Source organism: Bufo bufo, chromosome 11 (assembly GCF_905171765.1).
Source record: "Bufo bufo chromosome 11, aBufBuf1.1, whole genome shotgun sequence".
Classification (NCBI taxonomy): domain Eukaryota; kingdom Metazoa; phylum Chordata; class Amphibia; order Anura; family Bufonidae; genus Bufo; species Bufo bufo.
Genome location: NC_053399.1, coordinates 63,836,310 through 63,862,739, shown reverse-complemented (window position 1 = coordinate 63,862,739; position 26,430 = coordinate 63,836,310). Strand labels below are relative to the sequence as shown.

Sequence of the window (26,430 nt, the reverse complement as noted above, 5' to 3'; positions counted from 1 at the left end):
TGCTGGAGCGCCGCTGCCTTCTCAAACAGCTGATCGGCTGGGGTCCCGGGTGTCGGACCCCCGCCGATCAGATGCTGATGATCTATCCAGAGGATAAATCATCAGTTTAAACAAACTGCAGAACCCCTTTAAAGGAGTATTCGCATCTGAACATTTATGGCAGGATTTCCAGAGGATATTTCATGAATGTCTTATAGGTGTGTGTCCCACTTCTGGGACATGCAAATATCAAGAGTGGCACCGCTGTGAATGGAGAGGTGGCCGTGCATATGCGGGTCTCCCCATTCACTTCTATGGAAATTCAGAAAATAGCTTGCTCAGATATTTTTGGGTCTCCCGTTCAAGTAAATGGAGAGAGACATGTATACACTGCCACCTCTTTATTTTTGGTGGTGTAAGATGGGTCCTTTTATCAAGATAGGTGTAGGTCCCAGAAGTGGACCTGCACCTATTGGACTTTTGAGGCATATCCTAAGGATAAGCCACAACTAAGAGAAAGCATTATATACTGGCACAAGATGGGAATACCCCTTCAAGTAGCCTGAATGGCCAATCTGCCTGATTATGTTCAATAAACTTTGGAATTTCTGGCTGCAGTATTTAGCAAAGAATTGCAGGCTGCAAGTTGCTTTTAAAGGATCCCGAGATCCCTTACCATAGGGCTAGGTAACCTCCGGCACTCCAGGTGTTGTGAAACTACAACTCCCAGCATGCCCACTTGTTCTGCTCTTCTCATAACTCTCACAGAAATGAATGGAGCATGCTGGGAAGTGTAGTTTCACAACAGCTGGAATACCAAAGGTTGCTGACCCCTGCCTTACCATCTTCTAGAAAGAATCTACAGAGGCCTACATTTGCCCAAAGGTTTCGAACAGCTGCTGAGATAAGCCAACCGAGAACTGGACCAGAAGATAGCCGATGGGCAGGCAAGTGAAATGGGGGTAGGTAGATCACATGAAATCTGGGAAAAGGCATACGGGTTGTTAAGCGGGCCATACACATTCAAAAGCTGACAGCTATCTTTCCTTTCCAGGGGCTGATTGAGAACTTAAAAGGGTGTTCCAAGATTTTTTTTTTTACTGGTGACCTATCCTCTGGATAGGTCACCAGTATCTGATCGGTGGGGGTCAGACCCCTGGGACCCCCGCCGATCAGCTGTTGTGAGAAGGAAGCGGCACTCCTGTGAGCGTCACTGCCTTCTTACAGTGCACAACGCTGTACATTGTGTAGCGGCTATGCTTCACTGGAGCCGAGCTGCTCCTAGTCCACGTGACCAATGAACATGTCGTCACTGGCCTTTTAAAAACAGAGATAAGGTCACAGTGCTCACAGGAGCGCCACTCCCTTCTCAAACAGCTGATGGCAGGGGACCCCGGGACCCCCACTAATCAGAAACTGATGACCTATTCTGAGGATAGGTCATCATCATAAAAAATATTGGAAAACCCCTTTAAAGTGGCCCTGGAAAAAACCCTAAAATGTAGCCTCCATGTTTTAGGCGGATCCAAACAGGACAACACAAGTAGGCAGGGTCAGCAATATAAGCACAAAATAGCACCCCAGCAGAACCACATACCACAATACAGCTCAATATACTTCCCCAGAACCTGCCCTTCAGTATTGACCAGCACCAGTTGCCATGTTCTTTCCTCCTCCTCCTGCAGTTGTCTCTAATTTGGAGCAGGGGGCTTAGGTGAGATGCAGGACACAGCACCAAGCCAACCCTACCTTCAGCATACTGCCCCTAATAATGACTTCTGTAGTGCCCTCAGTATGCTCCCCAAGTGGCCAAGAAAATAAAAAAATACTGTTCCAACCCCTCATCAGCAGTGCAGGCCACAAGCCTCTTTCAGTCTGTGGCCTGAGACTACTGTGTTCCTGCACTGTTTATACACTGTCTTACATCGTGGCCTGTGGCCTATGAGGGCAAATGGTGGGGCAGAGAGCCACAGGCTCCTGTGCCCTGCTTTAGTATTCAACTGAACAATTACATTTCGAAGGACATCTGCAGTCGGATGCTCCCAGTGTTAATTAACACAGAGATAATCAGATCATTATACACCAAACCAGCCTTAGGACTCAGATTGCCCCGTGAACATCAGCCACTGGGAAATTTCCCGGTAAGGCCAATGGCCAGTCCGCCCCTGCTCAAGTCTCCTTCCCGGTTTCACCATACAAATTTGGCTCGACTGAACATGTCTGTGTATGGGGAGAGAAGAAAAATCCGCTGTCAGACAGTTCTGGCGGTGGCTTATCTCCCCAGAAAACAAAAGGATTGGCAAAAATATTAATTTTGCCTGTTGGGTGAAGCTCCCCGCACACTAGTGTGTCGGATGCAGGGCCAGGGCGAGGTAGTTTGGCGCCCTAAGCAGAGCAAGCAAAAGGCCCTTACTTATAAATACATTTACATAAACACATTTAAAAGAAGCAGTCGGGGCAGATCCACTGACAGTTGTGTGCAGCCCCCTCTGCCACATAAAAAGACACCAGTATTACTATATGGCACATTGGGGACTGTTTTATTGCAAATCACAGGGCTCCAGATGGCGACCAAAATGGTCGCAAATGCGACCTAGAATTGCTAAATGGCGACAAGACTTTGTAGTCTTGTCGCCATTTGCGCCTAGACCCGCCGCTGCTCTGCCGCTTTCACAAACTGACATGACACGCGCTGCTCTCAGCGCGGCCATGTTCTCAACAACACAGGAGAAGGAGGCCGTCCCTCCCCCCTGTACTGCTGCTGCCACCACCAATGGGCTGATAGCAGGGAGGAGGAGGGGAGGGGCTATGGCCACTGCACCACCAATGAATATCGTTTATGCTTACAATACAAACGCAGGCTGCCATGCGGGTGCCGGACATATCCCATACCCGGCACCCAGCCTCTATGACTGCGCGCTGCGATCCGCCGCTATTAACCCCTCCGGTGCGGCACCTAGGGGGTTAATAGCGGCGGATCGCCTCGCGCAGTCATAGAGGCTGGGTGCCGGGTATGGGATATGTCCGGCACCCGCATGGCAGCCTGCGTTTGTATTGTAAGCATAAACGATATTCATTGGTGGTGCAGTGGCCATAGCCCCTCCCCTCCTCCTCCCTGCTATCAGCCCATTGGTGGTGGCAGCAGCAGTACAGGGGGGAGGGACCGCCTCCTTCTCCAACTGCGGGGACGCTTACAGTATATTTCCCTATCGCCGATGTTGCATGCACCGACAATGAGGAGGATGAGCGTCGGCGCCGACGATACGAGATGGATGTGTCACATTTGGCATACGTACACCGTTACGGGGTATGCAGTTATGTCTACTGTACACAGTACGTGTGTGGCCTCATGAAAAATACATTAACCACGCGTGTGCTGGCGGAGGAGAGCGAGGGTGGCTCCTCCACAATTCATCCCAGCTGCCAAACTGTTTGGGTTCTGGGATTTACTGGCATTTCATTCAGCCAGAGTAATAGGTGCCAGCTATCCCGGGGCTCGCAGTGTACAGCAGGATGCTGCATGCGTGTGCCCTGTCTGTGTGCAGGCGTCTTTGTACCTCAATGTTTATATGCGGTTCTCCGCCATGCACTGTTCATTGGTACTATACTGTCTCTACTCATGACCCATTACACATAGGGTTAATCTATACCGCCATCTGCTTCTGTGCCAGTGTGGAAAAGTACATGGGCTGTCACCCATGTGATGCCCAAGCTCGGTCCTCGCCCCGTAGGTGTCCTGTCAGTGTACACCAAGACCCGTGTTGGTCAGCGCCGGTGGCAACTTCTGATTTTGATGCACACGTATACCCAGAGCTCAGGCGCATCCCATGTGCTGCCTATAGTATGCCCCTTGTAGTGTACCCATCCACAGTATTATAAATTAGAATCATTGGTGGTGCAGTGCCCCCCCCCCCCCCTCCCCCAAGTATTATCATTGGTGGCAGTGGCAGTTCTGATCGGAGCCCCAGCAGTGTAATCCTGGGGCTTCGATCAATTACCATGGCAGCTAGGACGCTACTGAAGCCCTGGCTGCCATGGTAAGCTCCCTGCTGTTGAGTGCACAAAGCACAGGGCAGCAGGAATAGTGTGAGTGCCTATTCACCCTGATAGAGCTCTATCAGGGTGAATAGGACAAGGGATGAAAGATCCCAGGTTCTAGTCCCTAAGGGGGAAATAGGTATTAAAAAAAAAAAAGTAAAAAACACCAAAATATTACGTTTAAATCACTCCCTTGCCCAATTTTACTTATAAAATATATAAACAATAAAAAAAATTACATAACACCACAGTGCAATTTGCCATTTTTTTGTCACCTTGTCCCGACAACAATTAGGATCGGACTGTTCTATTATGGTCCAGACGTTCCATAAAATGTGGAATCCACACAGTTTTTTTGGTGTTTTATTTTTTTCACGTGGTATCGAGTATCGCAATACTTTTTTATGGTATCGAAATCAAGTCAAAATTATATATTAGTGCCAGTACATAATACTCTACACCGTTAGTGCCAGTATATAATGCTCTCCCACTTAGTGCCAGTACATAATACTCTACACCGTTAGTGCCAGTATATAATGCTCTCCCCCTTAGTGCCAGTACATAATGCTCTCCCCCCTTAGTGCCAGTACATAATGCTCTCTCCCCTGAGTGCCAGTACATAATGCTCTCTCCCCTTACTGACCGTACATTATGCTCCCTTGTGACCCCCTTAGTGTTAGTATATAATGCCCCCCCTTAGCGCCAGTACATAATGCTCTCCTCCCCTTAGTGCCAGTGCATAATGCTTCCCCCTTAGTGCCAGTATAATATGCTCCTTTGTGCCCCCCATTTAGTGCCAGTAGATAATGCTCTCCCCTCTCTTAGTGCCAGTATATGTTCCTTTGCGTCCCCATCCTTAGTGCCAGTATATGAAGCTCTCCCCCTACCCTTCCTTGGTGCCCCCAGTAGGCCACTGCTTAGTTTCTAAAAAAACAAACAAACAAAATAAAAAACAACACTTGCCTCACTCAAATTCCCCACCATCTGCGCTGGCCACAGACCTCTTGTGATCTGTGGCCTGTGCTTGCCGGTAGCGATGGCCTTGCGGTTCGGGGCGAACTTTGCACGTTTGCGATCTGCCGAACATATGGCGATGTCCGCGCGCGCCATATTCTTTTGCATTGCGCCGAACTTTGACCTATAACACATCCATCAGGTGGGACAGGACAGTCAATTGAGACGTTTCAGCACATGGACACCCCCCCAACCATATAACAGAACCCGATCTGGCAGCCATTTTAAATTGTGTGTTTTGCCAGTGTAGGGAGAGGTTGCATTTTGGAGCAGGGACAGACTGTTAGGGACTTAGGAACACCAAACGCTAGCTAATAGGGATACAAAAGTCCTTTTAGGACTGGTAACGTTTTGCCATCAATAGGTGTGATACACAGAGGGGTGTGATATACTTATAATATACTTTCTAACATAGAAAGTATATTATAGTGCATTTATATGCTTCCAGAAAATACTGATTGAGGGCTGCGATCTATCAGCTTCCACAAAATAGTGATTGAGGTTTTCCATAAACCTGCGTCCCCAAAATTACTGATTGAGGGGGATATACCAGCTTCAACTAACAACTGATTGAGGCCTGCCATATATCAGCTTCCACAAAATAGTGGTAGAGGTTTTCCATATACCTGCGTCCCCAAAATTACTGCTTGAGGGTGATATACCAGCTTCAACTAACAACTGATTGAGGCCTGCCATATATTAGCTTCCGCAAAATAGTGATAGAGGTTTTCCCATATACCTGCTTCCACAAATACTGCTCTTCTCTAGGGACTTTGGCACAGGGTCATTTTAAAATGACAGGCAGAGGAAGAGGCAGGCCATTCCGCAGGGGTCGGGCAGGTGCACCAGGGCGGAGCCCAAGTGGGAAGTTGGAGAAGGTGCGTGCAATTACGTCAAAGGACGCACCATAGTTGGTTGAGTGGCTCACTCAGCCTTCTGCTTCTGCACCCTCCTCATTCTCTGTATCTGCACCCTCCTCACTCTCTGCTGTGTGCACCCCCAAAGACACCACCACCACCACCACCACCACCACCATAGCCCCTCCACTCGAGTCAAAGGAATTATTTTCCCATCTAATCCCAGACCTTACCGATGTGCAGTCATTCTTGGCATCGGATGAGAAAGAGGAGGTAGCACTGGCCACCACCGAGCAGTCTGACGACAATACCAGGATAAGCCCAAGGAGGGTGGTCCCTGCTGTTGCTGCCTACTCCGAGATCTCTAATGTCAGTGGTGGAGAAGGTGACGATGACGACATGTCGATGGATGTCACGTGGGTGCCCACAAGAGAGGAAGAGGAGGGGAGTTCAGAGGGAGAGACGGAGCAGCAGATAGGGAGGAGAAACAGGCAGAACTCGCAGTGCACAGGAGGCAAAAAGCAGACTGCAAATGTATTGAACGAGCCATCCACCATGCACGGTCACATCTCACGCTTCCAGGATGCCAGCACATGGCTCCGCAGTGTGGGCTTTTTTTAACGTGTCAGCTGCTGACAATAGTGTTGCCATCTGCAACCTGTGCTGTCAACGCATAAGTCGCGGAAAGCCCAACACTCACCTAGGGACGACCTCCTTAAGAAGGCACCTGGCCTCCCATCACAGAGCCCAGAGGGAGTAACGCCGTCAGAACCCACAAAGCCACACTCCCGGCGCTCCATGTCCTGCCTCTTCTCCTTCCATTTGTCCTCCATTCCACCTACCACAGTGCTGTCGTCACGTTCATCTGGCACAAGGCACGCTTCCATGGCCCAAATGTTCGAGCATAAAACAATGATGCCGGATAATCCTCTTGCCCAACGGCTGATCGCTGGCTTGTTTGGAACTGCTGGCCCGCCAACTACTGCCATATAAATTTGTGGACTTGGAGGCCTTTAGAAAATTTGTGGCCATTGGCACACCGCAATGGAAGGTCCCCGGAAGGAAATATTTCTCCCAGAAGTGCATTCCTGAACTATGTCGCCATGTTCAGAGGCAAGTGGCACACAGTGTCAGTGCCAAGATACATCTGACCACAGACACGTGGTCTAGCAAACACGGGCAGGGAAGGTACATAACTTTTACTGCCCACTGGGTGAGCCTTATGACGGCCATCAAGCATGTAATCCTTGGCACCCGTGTGGATTTGGTGTTACCCCCACGGAATGCATGCAGGCCGGCCTCTTCTCCTCCTCCTACATCATCCTCCATCTCCTCCTCCTTTTCCACTGCTACTGCCTCTTCCACTGCACCCTCCAAGCTCCCCAGAACCTATTTGGCGTGCCAGGTGAGACGTTGCCATGCTGTGGCTGTTGTGCCTGGAAGCCAAGAGCCACACCGGTCCTGCACTCCTTTCAGCTCTGCAGTCACAGGCCGATCAGTGACTAACCCCGCTCAATTTGACAGTTGGTAAAGTAGTGTGCGACAACGGTGCCAATCTGCTAAGCGAGCTGAAACAGGGCAAAATGACACACGTGCAGTGCATGGCACACATCCTGAACTTAGTCGTGCAGCGATTCGTTGCCAAATACCCCGGGGCCCAGGACGTCTTGCAGTAGTCCAGGAAAATCTATGGCCATTTTAGAAGATCTTACACGGTCATGGCGACACCACTTGCCCGTCACACGTCTGATTTGTGACTGCCCGACGCGCTGGAACTCCACCTTGTATATACAAGGTGGAGTTCCAGCTTGATAGGCTGCTCCAGCAGAAACGTGCTGTTAAAGACTACCTGTACGAACTCTGCGGCAGGACAGGTTCTGGGAGCTAGGTTTCTTTTCACCGTGCCATGGCTGCTCATGCGCAACGCTTGCAGACTTCTGCAGCCATTTGATGAGATCACTAAACTGGTTAGTTGCAGCCAGGACGCCATCAGTTACATCATACCTTACGCCTTCTTTCTGGAGCATGCATTGCGTTGTGTCATTGATCAAGCCATTGAGGAACTGGAAGATGAGGAAGTCGCAATGCTGAATGAATTCCGGGGGGGAGGGGCTACTCATCTGAGACAAGTCAGCAGGAGTCTGAAGAGGAGGATGGTGGCTGGGGGGAGGAGGAGGAGCAAGAAGAGCATGCTTTTCGGGGATCCCTGGTGTTGTCCGTGACTGGGGTAGGAGACCGAGGACGGCGTTCTCCTGGGCGATGAGCCGGAGCCAAGGCGCTCCACTACTTTCAATTTAGTGCAAATGGGGGCCTTCATGCTCCAGTGTTTGAAGAGGGACCCCCGTATAAAAAGCATAAAGGGCAAGGACCAGTAGTGGGTGGCAACGTACTTAGACCCCAGTAAAAACACAAAATGGTGGACATGTTACCAGCATCACAGAAGGCTGGCAGAATGCAGCATTTCCAGGCCTTGCTGCGAGAGATGCTGCATTCTGCTGTTGCGGGCAATGGCAGAGGAATTTCCACCCACAGTGAAACAGTTGCGGGTACCAATCCTACCACACCTGCAAAAAGAGGGCGGTTTGAAGATGTGGTGACTTCGGATATGAGATCATTCTTTCAGCCAACCCATCGACAGCCGGCCTCCGGATTCAGCCTCAGGGAACGCCTAGACCGACAGGTGTCCAACTACATCGGGTTAACGGCTGATGTGGACTCTCTGAGAAGCGAGGAACCCCTTGACTACTAAGTGTGCAGGATTGACCTTTGTCCAGAGCTGGCACAATTTGCCATGAAACTCTTGGCTTGACCCCTTGTCGAGTGTCCTGTCCGAAAGGATGTTCAGCGCAGCAGGGGATATCGTGACTGATAAGCGCACTCGCCTAAGCTCACGACAGTGTGGACTACCCTACATTTTTTTAAATGAATGAGGCATGGACCTCGGAGGAATTCAACACCTGTGATGACGACGGGTAATTGAATTTCCTCATGCCAGCCCACACACATCCGCCACAACCCAGAACAAAGAATGGTCTTTGCCTTATGTATATACAGCGGCATAAAAGGCCTTTTATGTCAGGTAAGTGCCTAATTTTTGGGGCCTCTACTGGCCGACAGTTACATATTTATGCTGTGACCGCCTAATGTACTTCCAGCCACAGAATCCAAAGTTCTTTGCTGTCAGGTGAATGCCTATTGCCTAATTTTTGGGGCCTGTACTGGCCGACAGTTACATTTTTTATCTCTAGCCACATAATTACACCCTTGTCTCACTCCTCTGCCTCTCACTATGGTCGCGTATGAACTGCATTCACTATAAGGACCTTCTAATGTCACAGGGTATCACGGTCGGCGTGACTATCACATACGTGACGCAGAGGGAGGGAACAAGGAAGGCCCTGCCCCAGTGAGAGGGAAGGTGGTGACCCCTGACTCACCTAGCGGCTGGCACCTGGCTGCCCTGACGTCCCTAGACGGGTTCCTCACCCGTACGCCGATCACATGCCTAAAGCCCTGGCTTTCCCTAAGCTGAGCCCTAGATAGTGAACAGGGCGGTGGGAACACTAGTCCGCACCACTAGCTCTAAAGGAAAACACCAAGGGAAGGACAGACAATACAAACTCAACATATAATCCCAGGTGGGCGACAACAGGAGACAACAAGAAGCCCAACAGGGATCTCCGGGTAGCACTCTGGAACGACAACCAGGATTCACAACTCCAGTGGGTCAGTATAGATGTCCAGGCAGGAAGCTCTATAACTAGCAACTAGAGAAGTGTGAGGGGAGAATATAAGGAGGTTGGGAGTGGCAGACAAGAAACAGCTGAGGAGGAGAAGCTACGGATCCCTGATTGAGACAAAAAGGATAGCAAGGCAAACACAGAAAACAATCACTAAGAAACAACGAGATCTTTAGATATAGAGCGCGCAGCCACCCGCTGCGACCTCCTGACCCCGGGTATAACGGAGTCAGACGTGGCTCTTGATACCCTCGTGACACAGGGTCATGTGACCGTGCCCCCCACCCCGTACTGTGCCCCCTTATACCCTGCATTGTGCCCTCTTACCACACCCTGTGCAGTGCTCCTAGTCATTCCCTGTACTGTGCCCTCTGTGGGGTTTTGCTCTGGTAGACAGGCTAGCGGACGAGTATAGAGGCAATTACAAAGTCTTCGACATAAACAGTTGGGTGTTTATTCACACATAAGGAAACACAAAATGACCTTTCACAGTCTTGGTGTTTGTTCACACCATGCAATGTCCATAGAACAAAATCACCTGGTTAGCAGTCTTTCCCCCAGCCGTCCACAGCAGGCTTTGGGTGCCTGTTTTCCAGCACGCGGCTTTCCAACCTTTAGCACGGCACCAACTCACAGATCCCAAAACAGAGTCTCCACAGCTTCCCTGTCAGATGGAGGATCATCCACACCCAGTTGAGACTGCTGGCTGGGTTATATATAGGCCAATAAAGACCCGGCCTGGAGCGTGGGGAGAAGCCACCCACCCAGCACTTTGGCTACTCCCAGTAAGAGCCGGCCCGGATCGGCTTTACAGCCATACTAACAACTAACAGTGTTAATCAGCACTAGCTGCCGCTGACACTTAAAACTACCGGCTCTTACCTCAACGAGGCCAGGAACCTCGGTGACACATACCTTCCATCAATGACGGCCCCTTGCGCCTTCCTACACCTCTTATACCTTTTATCCGGTCACGGTATGGCAGTGTTATCCGGTCACTGTACAGAGGTGCTATCCAGTCAATGTATGGCGGTGGTATCCAATTACTGGATGGCCATAACTGTATCCCTTTCCCTGCCAACGCCATCCTTTTTTAGACCTGGCATGAGCGTGAAAAATATGCCGATTGCGGTGCTAAGGACCTTTGCGCCACAATCTGTGTCAGAAATACGCCTAACATAGATGTATTTCTATATAATAAATGATCACCTAATTGCATTATTATTCGGGGGTAGGGCTAATATCTTTATAGTATATAGAATCTAGTGTATTATACTGTGCCCTGTATTTCCCAGTAGAAAATGATCCTTGGGAAACACAGGCCTCATCCCTGACCACCAGGACCAGGTAGTGCTCTGTCAGTACATGGCGACCTCCCCTCTCCGCCACGCTGCTCCGCTGTGTACTGGTGCTTATTCTGACACTAGGGCTGGGTTCACATCCTATTTTTGCCATCATTTAACGAATACCAAAAATGTATGCGTTAACAGATGCCTCAGACTGATGCCGTACACTGGGGTCCGCTCCCCATACAGTTCCATAAAAAAAAAAAAAAAAGTACATTAACGTATGCATTTTTTTAATGGACTCTGCAGGATAAAAAAAGTGGAGTGCTGCACATTTGTATACATCAAACCGATAGGAAATTTTTCTAGGCTCCAGCAGGGCACATTTTTGAGAATTTCCCTTTAAGACACATAAAAAAACATTTTTTGTGGGAATTTTTGCCAATGATCCCCCTCTGGTAGGTCACTGTCCATGTTGTGGGACTATTTGTGTACTTCTAGTAAGTGTTTGCTGGCTGCAAATATGACCTGAAGGTTCTTCAGGTTCGCATGCCATTAAAGCGAATGGTGCCTGCCGCGAATGCGCGGTTCGCGAACATTTGATTGCAAACGCACATTTGCGAATTGTCCCGGCCGATGTTCGTCCATTACTATGTGCCGGGTCCCAGCGCAGGCGGAACACATGACATCACTGCTCCTGTGCCGGGTCTGTTGCATGTGCTCTTGGAAGCTGAAGGCATCTATGTTCATCCCATGTTCAAATGTGCCCATATTGATGAGAAAAATGACCTTTTAATATATGCAAATGAGCCTCTAGGAGCAATGGGGGTGTTGTCGTTACACCTAGAGGCTCTGTTCTCCCTGCACTTTGATTGACAGGGCCAGGCAGTGAAAAATCATCACATCTGAGCCTCTGAATCAAAGGCAGAGGGCATGGCAGTTGCAGAGAAAACAGAGCCTCTAGGAGTAATGGCAACACCCCCTTTGCTCCTAGAGGCTCATTTACATAAATCTAAACATCATTTTTCTCAGCAATGCGGGCACATATCAACATGGGACCAACACAGATGCCTTCAGCTGCCAAGTGCACTGCAACAGGTCAGCCAGTGTCATAGGTACAAATCTGCTGACAGATGCTCATTAAATGTATCAGCCGTGAGGCCCTTGCGGCAAAAACTATTGATTTGGCCAGGTAATGCAATCTGTGTATGGTTGTGGGGATAAACTTTATTAATCCAGGGAAATTTCGGTGTCACAACAGCAGCTTACTGCACACAAATAGATATCTCACAAGTGGAAGTATTTACAGCAATGCACATAAGACAATCATATATACGACCAAGTTTACTTTTTACTACACATGCCTATCCAATCGTAGTTCCTACTTATAGAGCATGGATCTCCTAAACCTATCTGTACTACTCTACAGCTGGATAAACCAGAACAGCTTCAGCACCAGGGGATGTAGAGGATGGGACTGATTACTTATAATACCTTTGAATTTTGCTAGAATCCTTTCTTCCATTACCAACTCAAACTCTTTCTGCATTTTTGATCAGTTTATGGATCTTATTTTTTTCCACCACCTTGCGCTACCTCCCCAGCATACAACTAACTGTGAAGACCATAATCCTGGCCATGGCTGCGTGATAGAACATTTCGCTGCACACATTGAAGGATCCCCCCAAACTCAGGTACTCAGAAAGGGGCTCCTCTAGTGGTAAAAGCTGTGCATCCCACGGTCCCTTCCAGTGATCATAGCAGCACCCTGTCACTAGTGATAGAAGGCCTCTCCCACACTTCCATTTGGAGAGCTATTATGACTACTGACCAGATTAAGGCACCTGGCCTTCCAATGTATAAAGAGGCTCGGTTTAGTGAAGATTTTGCACAAGTTGCATTTTATTCATTTTAATCCTAGAATTCGTAGTCATGTGGGCGGTCTTACCCAGGGTGTACAGAGAATGACTCCGCAGGACCACCCACTGGACTCAAAAGCCCAGAATGAGAAGAGATTTACATGAATAGTATTCAGGCTTTACTGACAAACCTATATATCAATCTGCTCAGCTCCTCCTGCTCTATAAACACTTTTCATATATTGCATAGCATTTTCAAACAGACAGGTTCCCTTTAATGATTTTTTTTTATATATACAGGGTCCCCTGTCTACTCCAACTCTCTGTACTTACCACTCGGCTGAAGTATTTGTCCAAGACTTCCACAAAATTATGAATAAGCTCAAAGATGGCCATCTCATTCTGCAAAGGGAGAGAGAAGCTTAGAGCATTTTAATAGGCTCAGAAAATACAGTCTTTGGGTATAATTTTAATATATAGTAGTATAGTTTAATATATTCTGGTATATATATATATGTGTATATATATGTAGTATACAGTAGTTTAATATATTCTGGTATATTAAACTATACTATCTGGGTAACAGACCAGGGATAGGCTCGGGTGCCTCCCTTACATCTCAATGGCTTTTCAATAAGCTCACATATAACTTCCTGCTGACTGTGGGTGTTATTCATGGGGGACATCATAGCTAGCATTAATGATGGTGGGTGCTTATGTGGGCATCATGGGAGCAATGTCACTGGCACTCTTATCAAACATATGAGGCTGACACTATTATGGTGCACCTTGCCTGACAGTCCTAGCGGGCACTAAATCTCCTGAGGTGGGCGTACACGGCCCAATATTAGGGACAGTTATCGTTTGTAAGAACGCTTGTTCCCGATAATCTGCTCATGTAAATGTGTCGCTGTTCACCTGATGAACGAGCAAAGTGCTTGTTCATCGGGTGAATTAATTTCTGGTGCAGACACCTCAATCATCGTTTCTGGACAGCAGATCGTGCTGAGCTAACATGATTCTGCTGCCCAGAAACAATTCATTTGTATGAGGACGAGGGATGGCAATAGCGATCGCTTGTCCCCATACAGTAGAGGTGGTCGATGCAAGTACATTCAGCTCTCCACCTTCACTGATGAGCAGGCAATTGTCAGGAAGGAATGGTCCGTGTAAACCCGCCATTAGGCTAGATTCACATCTGCAGTGGAGGTTCCGGCAGGAGCCTCCGTTGCAGATTCCAGCAAAAAAAAAAGAAAGAAATACCGTGTAGTCACACCAGCCAATCCACAGACTCCATTAAAATGATTAGACTCTGTGTCCGGCGTATGCTGGATCGGGCAGTTATTCTAGTCCTATGTTGGAACAGACTGTCGGGGGCCTTTACAGTATAGGTACATGTCATTAGAAGAACATATATGCAGCCAAGTCAGAAATGTGCTAGTCGAGAAGCTCTCTTACCTCAGACTCATCTATTCCAACCACAATGAACAGTGCTGCATATTGCCGAAACACCAGCTTAAAGTCTTTATACTCTATGAAGGAACACTGGAAGGAAGGAAATGCAGCTATTTAGAACAGTATACCTTCTATACATGAAGATAATGACCAGTAATTTGCTGTGTATGCGGTAAATACAATGGGGCATGTGCTGGCTGGAACATACATGTACTACTGCATGAGGTTAACACAGACCCTTTCTCTCCGGGTCTACAGCTTTTGCTCTAAGAAATACAGAATCATTTTGCTGGGGCTATGCAGTGATGGTGACATTTGACGCAACACTGGTACCAAATGCTGCCAAATGCAGGTTGGGGCCGCAGAGTAGACAGTGTTGATGCTGTGGCAGTATCTATCATTATGGTCTTACTAGAGGAACAGGCATGGCTTTTTTTTTATTCTTTTGCGTTTTCTTCAATGACTCTTTCATATGAATATACAAAATGCTACATCCCCTTTTTTTTTTTATAAATGTGTTTTTATTAACATTTTCAAAATACAATAAGATAAGCAATAGCCAATCGAAAGTCTGTTGTAACATGGTTTGTGATCATATGCGTATCAGGCGCAGTATTAAAGGACATTCATTAAAGAAAAATATCACTGTGCCTAAGGAATGCATCAATAAATCCTACAATGTAAGTCTTGTCAATCCCGGAAGATCCGATAAACACGTAAAGATGATGTATAGATCGTGGATCTCCAGGAGCTTTTCCTGAGCGCATGCTGGAAACCCTCTCACTACCCGGACCACCAGTCAGCATATGAGAAGTGAACGTTCCAACCAATAAAACCAACTAAGGCTACTTTCACATCTGCATTTTCAATTCCGCTATTGAGATCTATTATAGGATCTCAATAGCGGAAGAAAAGAAAACGCTTCCGTTTTGTCCTCGTTCATTGTCAATGGGGACAAAACTGAACTGAACGAAACGGAATGCTCCAAAATGTATTCCGTTCCATTTGGTTGCATTTCCATCGCGGACAGAAAAACTCTGCAAGCAGAGTTTTCTGTCCGCGATGTGGCGCGGAGCAGGACGGATCCGTCCTGACACACAATGTAAGTAAATGGGGACGGATCAGTTTTCTCGGACACAATACAAAATGGATCTGTCCTACATTGACTTTCAATAGTGCTAATGACGGATCATTCATGACAGAATACAACCGGATCCGTTCATGACGGATGCATACGGTTGTATTATTGTAACAGAAGCGTTTTTTGCAGATCCATGACGGAGCCGCAAAAAATGCTAGTGTGAAAGTAGTCTAACTGACCAGTGGCCCAACTCGCTCTATCCCCCTCCATTCAACCAGTATCAGAGTGATCTCAGAGGGCTCCGAAATTCTGCAGCCCAGTCTGATCTCAGTGCGCCCACTATCTGCAAGAACGGGATGCACTTTTGGCCGACGGACAAAGACTAAAAAGGCATCAGAAATGTCAGGACTTTGAAGTGAGAGGTTAAGAGACAGAAATTGGGGGATCATTACTCTATATACGAGTCTGGTACCATACAGTCACAGAAAAGCAACAGAGCAGTTTATAGTGAGTCTCAGCAGGAAGCCAGGCAATGTATTTACCCCATACTGTAAAGAAAGACTTCACCTTCCCCCCTTTATGCTGGGTCGCTTCTATCCAGTCCATCTTCTCAGAGAAAAGACTAAAAACGTGGGGACAGGTTGCTTCCAGACTTGAAATATTGCTTTTTACACCAGAGCTGAAACCATGTGTAATAATTTCAGGTCCTTTTTGGGTATATTGTGTTGCGTTTTATCTAAATAGGCCCATAATTGCCCACATGGAATCCAAAGGGGTGTTGGGTGGTAAATTTGTGAACTTCAACTTGGAACTGTTGTATGTGTAAGCATTGCCAGTGATATAAGTTGGAGCATTTCCACATATGATTCCCATCGGGCGGAAATGATGGGATTGTTCAACTGATTGGCCTGCCAGGGAGCATGTGAGACTGGGGTAATCCAAGTGCCATTTAGTGATGGAGAGGTGGGACTCGTCATAGTCAATGAGGGCATGAAGGAACTTGTATGTGTGTATAATAGCGGCTCTGTGGGAGCTGGGCTCTACATACAGTGAGGAACAGAAGTATTTGAACACCCTGCGATTTTGCAAGTTCTCCCACTTAGAAATCATGGAGGGGTCTGAAATTCACATTGTAGGTGCATTCCCACTGTGAGAGACAGAATAAAATAAAATAAATTCAGGAAAATCACATTGTATGATGTTTAAATAATTTATTTGTCTTGCACTGCTGAACATAAGTATTTGAACACCTGAGAAAATCAGTGTTAATATGTGGTACAGAAGCCTTTGTTTGCAATTACAGAGGTCAAACGTTTCCTGTAGTTCTTGACCAGGTTTGCACACACTGCAACAGGGATTTTGGCCCACTCCTCCACACAGATCTCCTCTAGATCTGTCAGGTTTCGGGGCTGTCACTGAGCAACACGGAGTTGCAGCTCCCTCCAAAGATGTTCTATTGGATTTAGGTCTGGAGACTGGCTAGGTGTCACGGGTAGTATGGGGAAGGAAGGACAACCAAAGGGAACCACAACAAAACAACAACAGACTAGGCCCCAAACCTAGGGAAAAGAGGTCACCTCCCTTATCTCTCCCTAAGCTGCTAACAACATGTGCAAATCTCAAAGGTAGAAATGCACATGCACCAGAACCTGAGACTGCTGAAACACTGCAGCAAACCCTCAGGTTAGGGAACAGGGAAAGAGCCAACCGGCTCCTTCCAAACTGAAGGAGCCAGTGTCTCCCTGAGGCCTAGTCAGAACAGACACAATAGGAAAGGGAAAAGTACTTAGATTGAGAAGCAACTGGAACAGGAGAACCACCACACAAGCAGAGCACTTCACAGAAGAGCTATTAGCCGCAGGAAAACTAGTGAGAGGCGGAACATATAAAGAGCCACCTGACTAATAATGAGCAGCATCTGCGAAGAGGTGGAAACCTGTCAGCAACAATGAAAACAAGAGAGATCTGTCAGATAGATTCCTGAGTCTTCCGTCTATCTGAACTTCTAAGATCTCTCCCAGTGTCGGCGGTGACAGTATCCCCCTTCTACGGGTGACCTCTGGGCACCCAGGACCAACTTTATCAGGGTGGGCTATGTGAAAGGCCCTCAGAAGCCAACTGGCATTCACATCAGTCGCCGGGACCCACATTCTCTCCTCCGGATCGTAACCCTTCCAATAAACGAGGTATTGAAGGGAAACCCGAAGGACACGAGAGAGTCAACAACTCTGGAAATTTGAAACTCCAGATTCCCGTGAACCATGACAGGTGGAGGTGGCAAGGAAGATGGTACAGCAGGTTCCACATAACTCTTTAACAAAGATTTATGGAAGACATTATGGATATTCCAAGCCTGTGGAAGTTCAAGGCGAAAACAAACCGGATTTATAATGGCAGAGATCTTGTATGGACCAATAAACCTTGGACCTAACTTCCAGGATGGCACCTTCAACTTAATGTTCTTAGTGGACAACCACACCAAATCACCCACATTCAGATCTGGACCAGACACATGTTTCTTGTCAGCTATACGTTTATACCCATCACCTATCTTTTTTAAATTGATTAGAATTTTCCGCCAGATAGATGACAAGGAAGAAGCAAATCTCTCCTCATCAGGTATACCAGAGGAACTATTCCCAGAGAACGTACCAAACTGAGGGTGAAAACCATATGCACCAAAAAATAGTGACTTATCAGTGGACTCCTGACAACGGTTATTCAAAGCAAATTCAGCCAAAGACAAAAATGAGGACCACTCCTCCTGATTCTCTGCGACAAAACATCTCAAATATGTCTCCAGATTCTGGTTAGTGCGTTCAGTTTGTCCATTTGACTGAGGGTAAAAAGCCGAAGAGAAGGACAAACGAATCCCCAGGCGAGTACAGAAAGCCTTCCAGGACCTGGACACAAATTAAGTCCCTCTATCAGACACATCAGAGGAAATGCCGTGTAATTTCACAATGTTATCAACAAAAGTCCGAGCCAGAGTTTTGACATTGGGTAAACCAGAAAATGGAATAAAGTGTGCCATCTTACTGAAGCGGTCGACCACCACCAAAATCACCGTCATCCCCAAAGAACTGGGCAAATCGGTGATAAAGTCCATGGACAAGTGCGTCCAGGGACGGGATGGGATGGACAAAGGAAGAAGAGATCCTGAGGGCAGAGTATGAGTCACCTTGGCACGTGCACAGGTCTCACAAGCTGCCACATAGCCCTCAACACTCTTCCGCAAACCCGGCCACCAGAATCTCCAAGAAATAAGATCAGCAGTGGATCTGCTCCCAGGGTGTCCAGCAAGCACAGTATCATTATGTTCCTTAAACACCTTGTGACGAAGCTCAGAAGGAACAAACAACCTCCCTGGGGGACAGGAATCAGGTGCCTCTCCCTGAACTTCCAGAAAAAAAAGAGACAATGCAACAGTACCCTGCAAATCAGATAAAGTAGAATAATGCCAAAGTCACAAAAAATATTATAGTGCTAATGCTATGCTTATTTATAAAGTGAGATGCTTGGCAAATGCATTTTGTACAAAACCATCTGAACCCGTCTGCCGTATGTCAAGGCGATCTCTGTAAGACGGGTCCTAACACAAAATACTACCTGTTATGTGCCATAATGGCCGCCATAAAGTTCAGGAAGTGTTGGATCCACATGCATGCTGGGTCCACTCTGCATTTTACCATTTTTGGTGCCATAATGGCCTCCATTACTTACAAGGGATGCAGGTACTCTATACCTTTCCTTGTGCCAGACAGCTTCCAATGAATGTAGTGAGAGCAGGCCACAGCTGTATACTGAAACTAATTAAAATCAGCCTATGGGGCAGACAGGCTAATCAAGTGGATCCAACACTTCCCAAACTTTATGGCGGCCATTATGGCGCATAACAGGTAGTATTTTTTTTTAAATCAAATCGTTTTTATTGAATCAATAAATACAGAGTATTACAAAAAACAATACGTTGTTTTTTTCCTGCTTTATCCACCATGTGGAATCAGTATACAACAGTAACCGTAGAAATACCAACACACAGTTTTATCAAGTATCTATACATTGCGTGTACACATGTTAAAACAAATATTTGAGACAAAGAATTACATATGTCTTAACCCCCCCCAAACCCCCCCCCCCCCCCCCCCACCCCCCCCCCCCCCTGACAACTAGTCTTGACCTTCACGAGCCTATATAACCACGTGAGTATGAGATAACCAATCACTCCACATTTTATCAAACTTCTGAGGACACCCTCTCTTCACATACACCCCTTTTTCAAGTATCAGCATGTCATGCACCTTCCGTTCAAACTCACTCAGTGTAGGCGGACTTCCCTGGATCCACCTCATAGCCACCAGTTTCCTGGCCACATATAGCAACCTCCCCACAGCTACCTTGACCGATTCAGTCCCTCCAATCTCAGACACATACCCCAATACACACACCTTAGGGTCTTTTTGAATTTTCAATGTCATTTTGCTATTAATCATATTTCTTACATCCTCCCAATAATTACCAATTACTGGACAAGACCACAGCATATGTAACAAATCTGCACCATCTTCCATACACTTTGGACACTTGTCATCAATTCTTACACCAACCTTTTTTAGGAACACCGGTGTTTTGTACACTCTATGTATAATAAATAGTTGGGACAATTTGCCCTGTTCGCTCAAGGACACCTTGGGGACCCCTTCCAATATATCTTCCCACTTATCTTTAGACATATCCCCCACGTCAGCCTCCCATTTTTTCATTCTTGAAAGCGTAAACTCCTCTAGGAATTTTTCCAGTAAAAGAGCATACAACTGTGATATCAGCCCTCTTTTCCCCCCCCCTGTCGGGAGAACAAGCTTATGAACCACCTCCATTTGGGCTATCACACATCCTTTCCGCAGTGTGACCTCAAGGGCATGCCTTATTTGGAGATATTTATAGAACCACCCCTAGGAATATTAAATTCCTGCTGCAGGTTTTGAAATGACTTACATATCTTGTCCTCAATTAATTGACCAATTCTCGTCACTCCATAAGTTTCCCAGTTCCTAAGTCCTGGTATGGCAAAAAATTCGGGCAACAGGTGATTCTTCCCAATAGGGGAAAGTTCACTGATTCCACCTACACCTCTTAGCTGCTTCACCTTTGCCCAAACTCTTTTCATAAGTTCAATAAGAGGGAGTTTTTCCCTCCCAGCATGCATTCCTGAGCCCTCCAGAATGCCCATGAGGTCACGACTGCCCAGCCAATGCTGCAATATCTGCCCAGTCATATCTGGTGCTTGTAAATCAATCCATCCCTTGAAATGCTGACATTGGGAAGCCAGAAAATAAATCCATGCATTAGGGACAGCCAGGCCCCCTTCCGACTTAGGATACTGCAATGTCTCCAGTTTAATCCTAGCCTGCCCATATTTCCAAGTAAGATCCCTAAATATAGAGTGAATTTTCTTGAATCTATCCAGGGGGATCCATACGGGAGCATTATTCAGTACATAGAGCAACTGGGGCATCATAACCATTTTTAAAAGGTTAACTCTACCTACCCCCGAAAGAAAGAGTCTACACCATGACCTCACTTTAAGCCTGAAAGTAGCCAGCAATGGGGACAGATTAAGGTCTTCAAAATCCGATAGTCTCGGTGTTATATACAGTCCCAGATATTTAAATTTATCCACCCAAGGCACCAGGCTATCTACTTGTCTGCCTGACAGGGCCTGCCCATCAATTGGCATCAAAGAGGATTTTTGCCAATTTATCTGAAGTCCAGAGAAGCCACCAAATCTGTCAATCAATGCCATGGCCGCATCCAGAGACGCACCAGTATCGCCCATAAAAAGCAGAGTGTCATCAGCGTACATAGCCACTTTATTGTGCAGCCCACCGTATCTAAACCCCTCTATATTTGTTGATAAGCGGATATGCGCCGCAAGCGGCTCTATTGCGAGAGCAAACAATAAGGGCGACAATGGGCATCCCTGTCTGGTGCCCCTGGCAAGAGCAAAACAATCTGACAACCCTCCATTAGCTCTAATTCTCGCCTTAGGACTAGAGTACAGGACCTTTACCCACTGAATAAACCGTGCTCCAAAACCCATGGTTTTCAAGACCCCCCACAAGTAACTCCATTCCACACTATCAAACGCCTTGGCGGCGTCAAGAGCAAGCAAGGCCCTGTCTCCACAATTATCCGCCGGGATATTTAAACTAGCATATAGCCTACGGAGATTAATAGCCGTCGATTTCCCAGGCATAAAACCCGTCTGATCCGGATGTACTATGGTCAGAATCACTTTGGACAGCCTGTTCGCCAACACCTTCGCCAGGAGCTTAACATCAGCCGTGAGGAGCGAAATTGGTCTGTAGGAATCCGGTATTTTAGGATCCTTCCCAGGTTTAGGTATAACCACAATTATAGCTTCCTGCATCGAATGTGGTAACGAACCTGCCTCCAATGAGTGCTCAAGCACCTTAAGTAATTCAGGAAGTAATATCCCTTGCAGCTTTTTGTACACCTCTACTGGGAGGCCATCAGCTCCAGGCGCCTTACCATTTGCCATATCCCCAAGCGCAGCTTCCAGTTCTTCAATTGAAATCGGCTCTTCCAGCCTTTCTCTATCCTCCTCTGACAGCACCGATAACTGTGCCTCCCCTAGGAAATCATTAAGAGCCTCCTCAGAACTAGAGCCGGTGGAAGCATATAGAGATACATAAAAGCTTTTTAGAATATCTAATATTCCTTTCGTGTCCTGGCTACTATTCCCCCTGTCATCTCTCAGTTCCTGAATACAAGAGGAGCCTCTCTGAGCCTGTGATACCACAGATAACAGATGACCCACCTTCTCGCCTTCTTCAAAGGATCTCTGACGATAAAAACTTCTCTTTCTCTCTGCGGCCTGCACTAAATGACATCTCAGCTGCTCCTGAGCTACCGCCAGCGCCTCACTATTAATCAGGGTGGGGGATCTACCAAACTCTCTGCCTCAGCCACTAGTACATGCGCCTTAACATCCGCCTCCCTAGACCTAGATTTATGCTTGTTAATTTCTTTCATCAAGACTCCCCTCAGGAATGCTTTCATGGCGTCCCAGACACCCGGTACCGAGGCCGTCCCTGTATTGATAGCAAAAAATTCCTTAATCTCCAGAGAGATCCCTGACAGATCACCCAACACATTTAGCCAATGTGAGTTACATTTCCACAGCCTAGGTCCCTGTCTGAGCACCCCCAGGCACAAGTCAATCTGCACCAGAGAGTGGTCAGTCAACGACCGAGGATGATAGACAACATCCCCAACCAGAGGCAGCATTATATCATTAACAAGGGCCAAATCAATACGCGATAGCGAATGGTGCGTGGCTGATCTACACGAGAATTCACGCTTATCAGGGTTACGCAATCTCCATACATCATGCACACCTATTTCACCCATAATATTTCTGAGAGCCACACTCCCCGGTAAACCCCCTGGTCCTTCCACCCGGCATCTATCTAGGGAGTCATTCAGCGTGCAATTAAAGTCCCCAACCAATAGCCACGGCAACCCAGGGAACACCACCGCCACAAAGTCCATGATCTCTCTTATCAATGGGGATGCAAATGGTGGGGGCACGTACACAGACACCAGCACCACCTGTATTCCATCCACCTTACACACAACACACACATATCTACCATCCGCGTCCACACATTCCTGCATATGTTCATACCTAATGCTACTATGCACAATCATACTAACCCCTCTAGAGTGAGAAGAATGAGTTGAATGTAACGCATGGATCACCCAATTTTTACTCATCCAGTGTAAATTATCTCCAATCAGATGCGTTTCCTGAAGACAACATATAGCCGGCTGAAACCGCCCCAAGTATTGAAAAACACACTGTCTCTTTCGTGCATCTGCCATTCCTCTCACATTCCAACTTAAAACTCTAATCACCTGTGACATGGTAGAACTTCAGACCATACTTGGATCTCACACCCCACTCCAACTCCCTCAGCTCATATTTCAAGACCATATCCCTTCCCCCCAACTCGCTACCCACCTTCCCACCCCCCTCCCTCCCTCTCCCTCCCAATCAGATTTCTATAACTGGGGAACACTGTCCCTTTGATATCCACCTCACACATTAAAACAGGGCAATCCGAGAGCAACTTGCCCCCCAACATATAATAATCATAACAGATTATAACAACATCCCTCAGGTAGAGAATCCTCCCCACATCTGAGAAATACATTTTCCTCTCTCAGCCACCTACTCCCTCCACAGGATCTACCTTGTGGTAGCATTACATAATACACTTCTTAACTGGTGCAACATTGATAGCAACCTTAGAGTGCAAATGCAAATATAAAGTGAACATAAGAAACCATATCTTAGCCTCCTTCAAGTGTTCAGGGCCCCACTTCTCAATTGCCGCTTGTGGACGTCCAGCCACTGCGCCGCCTCCTCCGGATCTTCAAAAAATCTGGTGGATCCCAATGCCACCACACGCAGTTTAGCAGGAAACAACATAGCATACTGAACTTGTAGACCTCTCAGCCTTTTCTTTATGTCCATAAATCTGCTTCTCCTCCGCTGCACTTCATTGGAATAATCCGGAAATATGGACACTTTAACCCCATTCAGGACCATCTCCTCATTGTCCCTTGATTGCCGCAGGATAGTGTCCCGGTCTTTAAAATGCAGGATCTTCGCCAGTATAGGACGAGGAGGTTTGCCTGGCGGAAGCGGCCGCATGGGGACTCTGTGCGCCCGCTCCACCGCATACAGGGAAGATAGACCTTTCTCATGAAATAGCTGATGCAACCATTTTTCCACGAACTCCGTAGCGTTATCCCCCTCCGTCTTTTCTGGCATTCCCACAATCCGCAGGTTGTTCCTTCTGGACCTGTTCTCCAGATCATCTGTTTTGGCAAATAAAGCAGCTATGTCCTTAGCAGTTGTTTTTACCGCCATTTGCAGAGGCCGAACATCATCCTCTATGGTGGACACCCTCTTCTCCAATTCAGAGGTGCGCTCAGAGATCTTGTGTAAGTCGTGCCTAATTATAGACACATCTGACCTCAGGCTACCAACTTGCACAGAGAGCACCTTCAGGGTACTGTTACAGCTGGCCACAGCAGCCATAATATCTTTTAAAGTGGGCTCTTCATTAGCCGCAGCTTTGGGGCCTACCGCGCTTTTAGCTGGACGTGCAGGGGTCAATGGCGGCCAATCCACCGCATCCAGGGCCTCCCCATCAAGGGATCCGTCCTCTTGTTCAGAGGAGGTATGTGCGTCTGTCTCCTTTCCCTCTGCCCAGTCGCCCCCACACCGCTATCTGCGCGGGCAAACTTGCTCAGCTTTGCGGCCGCACTCTGGCTCAGCTTTGACTGTAAGGCCGGCCCCTCTTCCTCCTCGGCGCCATGCTGGCTCACCTCTGGCCTGTCGGATCGCGGCCCCTTGCTGGACTTTCTCGGCATGTCGGAGCTCTCAGAGTCACCCCCGCACTCTCCGGTCACCCCTCACCCACCAGGTAAGGTAAAATAATCGAATCAGACGTTGCTACCACTCTAATGATCAGGATGCCGGCAGGAGCTATGAGCGGTGCGACTTACTCCATGCGCTCTCAGACCACGCCCCAAAATAATAACAGGTAGTATTTAGTCTAAGGCTACTTTCACACTAGCGTTCGGGGCTCCGCTTGTGAGCTCCGTTTGAAGGCTCTCAGAAGCGGCCCCGAACGGATCCGTCCAGTCCTAATGCATTCTGAGTGGATGCGGATCCCCTCAGAATGCATCAGTCTGGCTCTGTTTGTCCTCCGCTCCGCTCAGCAGGCGGACACCCGAACGCAGCTTGCAGCGTTCGGGTGTCCGCCTGGCCGTGCGGAGCCAAACGGATCCGTCCAGACTTACAATGTAAGTCAATGGGGACGGATCCGTTTGAAGTTGACACAATATGGTGCAATTTTCAAACGGATCCGTCCCCCATTGACTTTCAATGCAAAGTCTGGACGGATCCGTCTGACTAACTTTCACACTTAGATTTTTTTGTGAAATATAATGCAGACGGATCCGTTCTAAAGGGATACCATCGTTTGCATTATAGGAGCGGATCCGTCTGTGTAGACACCAGATGGATCCGCTCTGAACGCAAGTGTGAAAGTAGCCTCACAGTGAATTTCCTTTCTTACTTGTTTGTTTTTTTACTCCCTGCCTTCCCATAGCCTTTTTTTATTTTTCCATTCACAAAGTTGTTGTATTAGGGATTTTTTTGTGGGGCAAGTTGTACTTTCTAATGACACCATTTAGCATTGCATACTATGTAGTGGGAAGCTGGCAAAAAATTCCAAATGGGGTGGAATTGGAAAAAAATTATGAAATTCCACCAGTTTTCTGGGTTTTATTTATACAGTGTTATCTTTGTAGTAAAACTACTGCATTTTCATTTTTCTTCCCTATCTTCCTTGAGCCATAACCTTTTTATATTTCCGGTAACATAGCTGTATAAGGGCTTAGGTTTTGCGGGACAAGTTGTACTTTCTAATGCCACCATTAATTATGGCATAAAAGGTTGTAGGAAGCGGTAAAAAAAATCCAAATGGGGTGAAATTTGAAAAAAAAAACGCAATCCCTCCAACGTTTTACGGGTTTTGTTCCCACAACGTTTTGTTTACGGCAAAACTGACCGATGCCCTTCATTCTCTGGGTCAGTACGATTACGATTACAACCATATCCCATATTTATAGGTTCTTTATGTCTAAATGCATTAATTATGGCATACAATATAGAAGGAAGCGGTAAGAAAAATTCCAAATGTGGTAGAATTGGAAAAAAATGCACTTCCTTCACCGTTTTACGAGTTTTGTTTCCAGGCGTTCAGTTTGCGGCAAAAGTAACCCATGCCCTTCATTCTTCGAGTTAGTACGATTACATTGATACCCCATATGTATAGGTTTTTATATGTCTAAGGCCTCATGCACACGACCGTGCCGTTTTTTGCGGTCCACAAACCGCGGATCCGCAAAAAACGGAAGCCACCCATTGAAGTGAATGGGTCCGCATCCGAGCTGCCAAAACGGTGGCTCGGATGCGGACCCAAACAACGGTCATGTGCATGAGGCCTAAATAGTGTA

At 47.2% G+C, this 26,430-nt stretch overlaps 1 protein-coding gene across 1 annotated transcript in view; it reads right to left on the bottom strand.

The window, feature by feature from the left end:
• AP4S1 (adaptor related protein complex 4 subunit sigma 1) overlaps positions 1-26,430 on the bottom strand; it is a 66,519-nt gene that overhangs the window by 8,520 nt on the left and 31,569 nt on the right. The window contains exons 3-4 of the mRNA XM_040411184.1: positions 14,232-14,318; positions 13,107-13,175 (exon numbers count right to left, since the gene is read on the bottom strand). Of these exons, the coding sequence (XP_040267118.1) occupies positions 13,107-13,175; positions 14,232-14,318 (156 nt within the window). The remainder of the gene's footprint in view (positions 1-13,106; positions 13,176-14,231; positions 14,319-26,430) is intronic.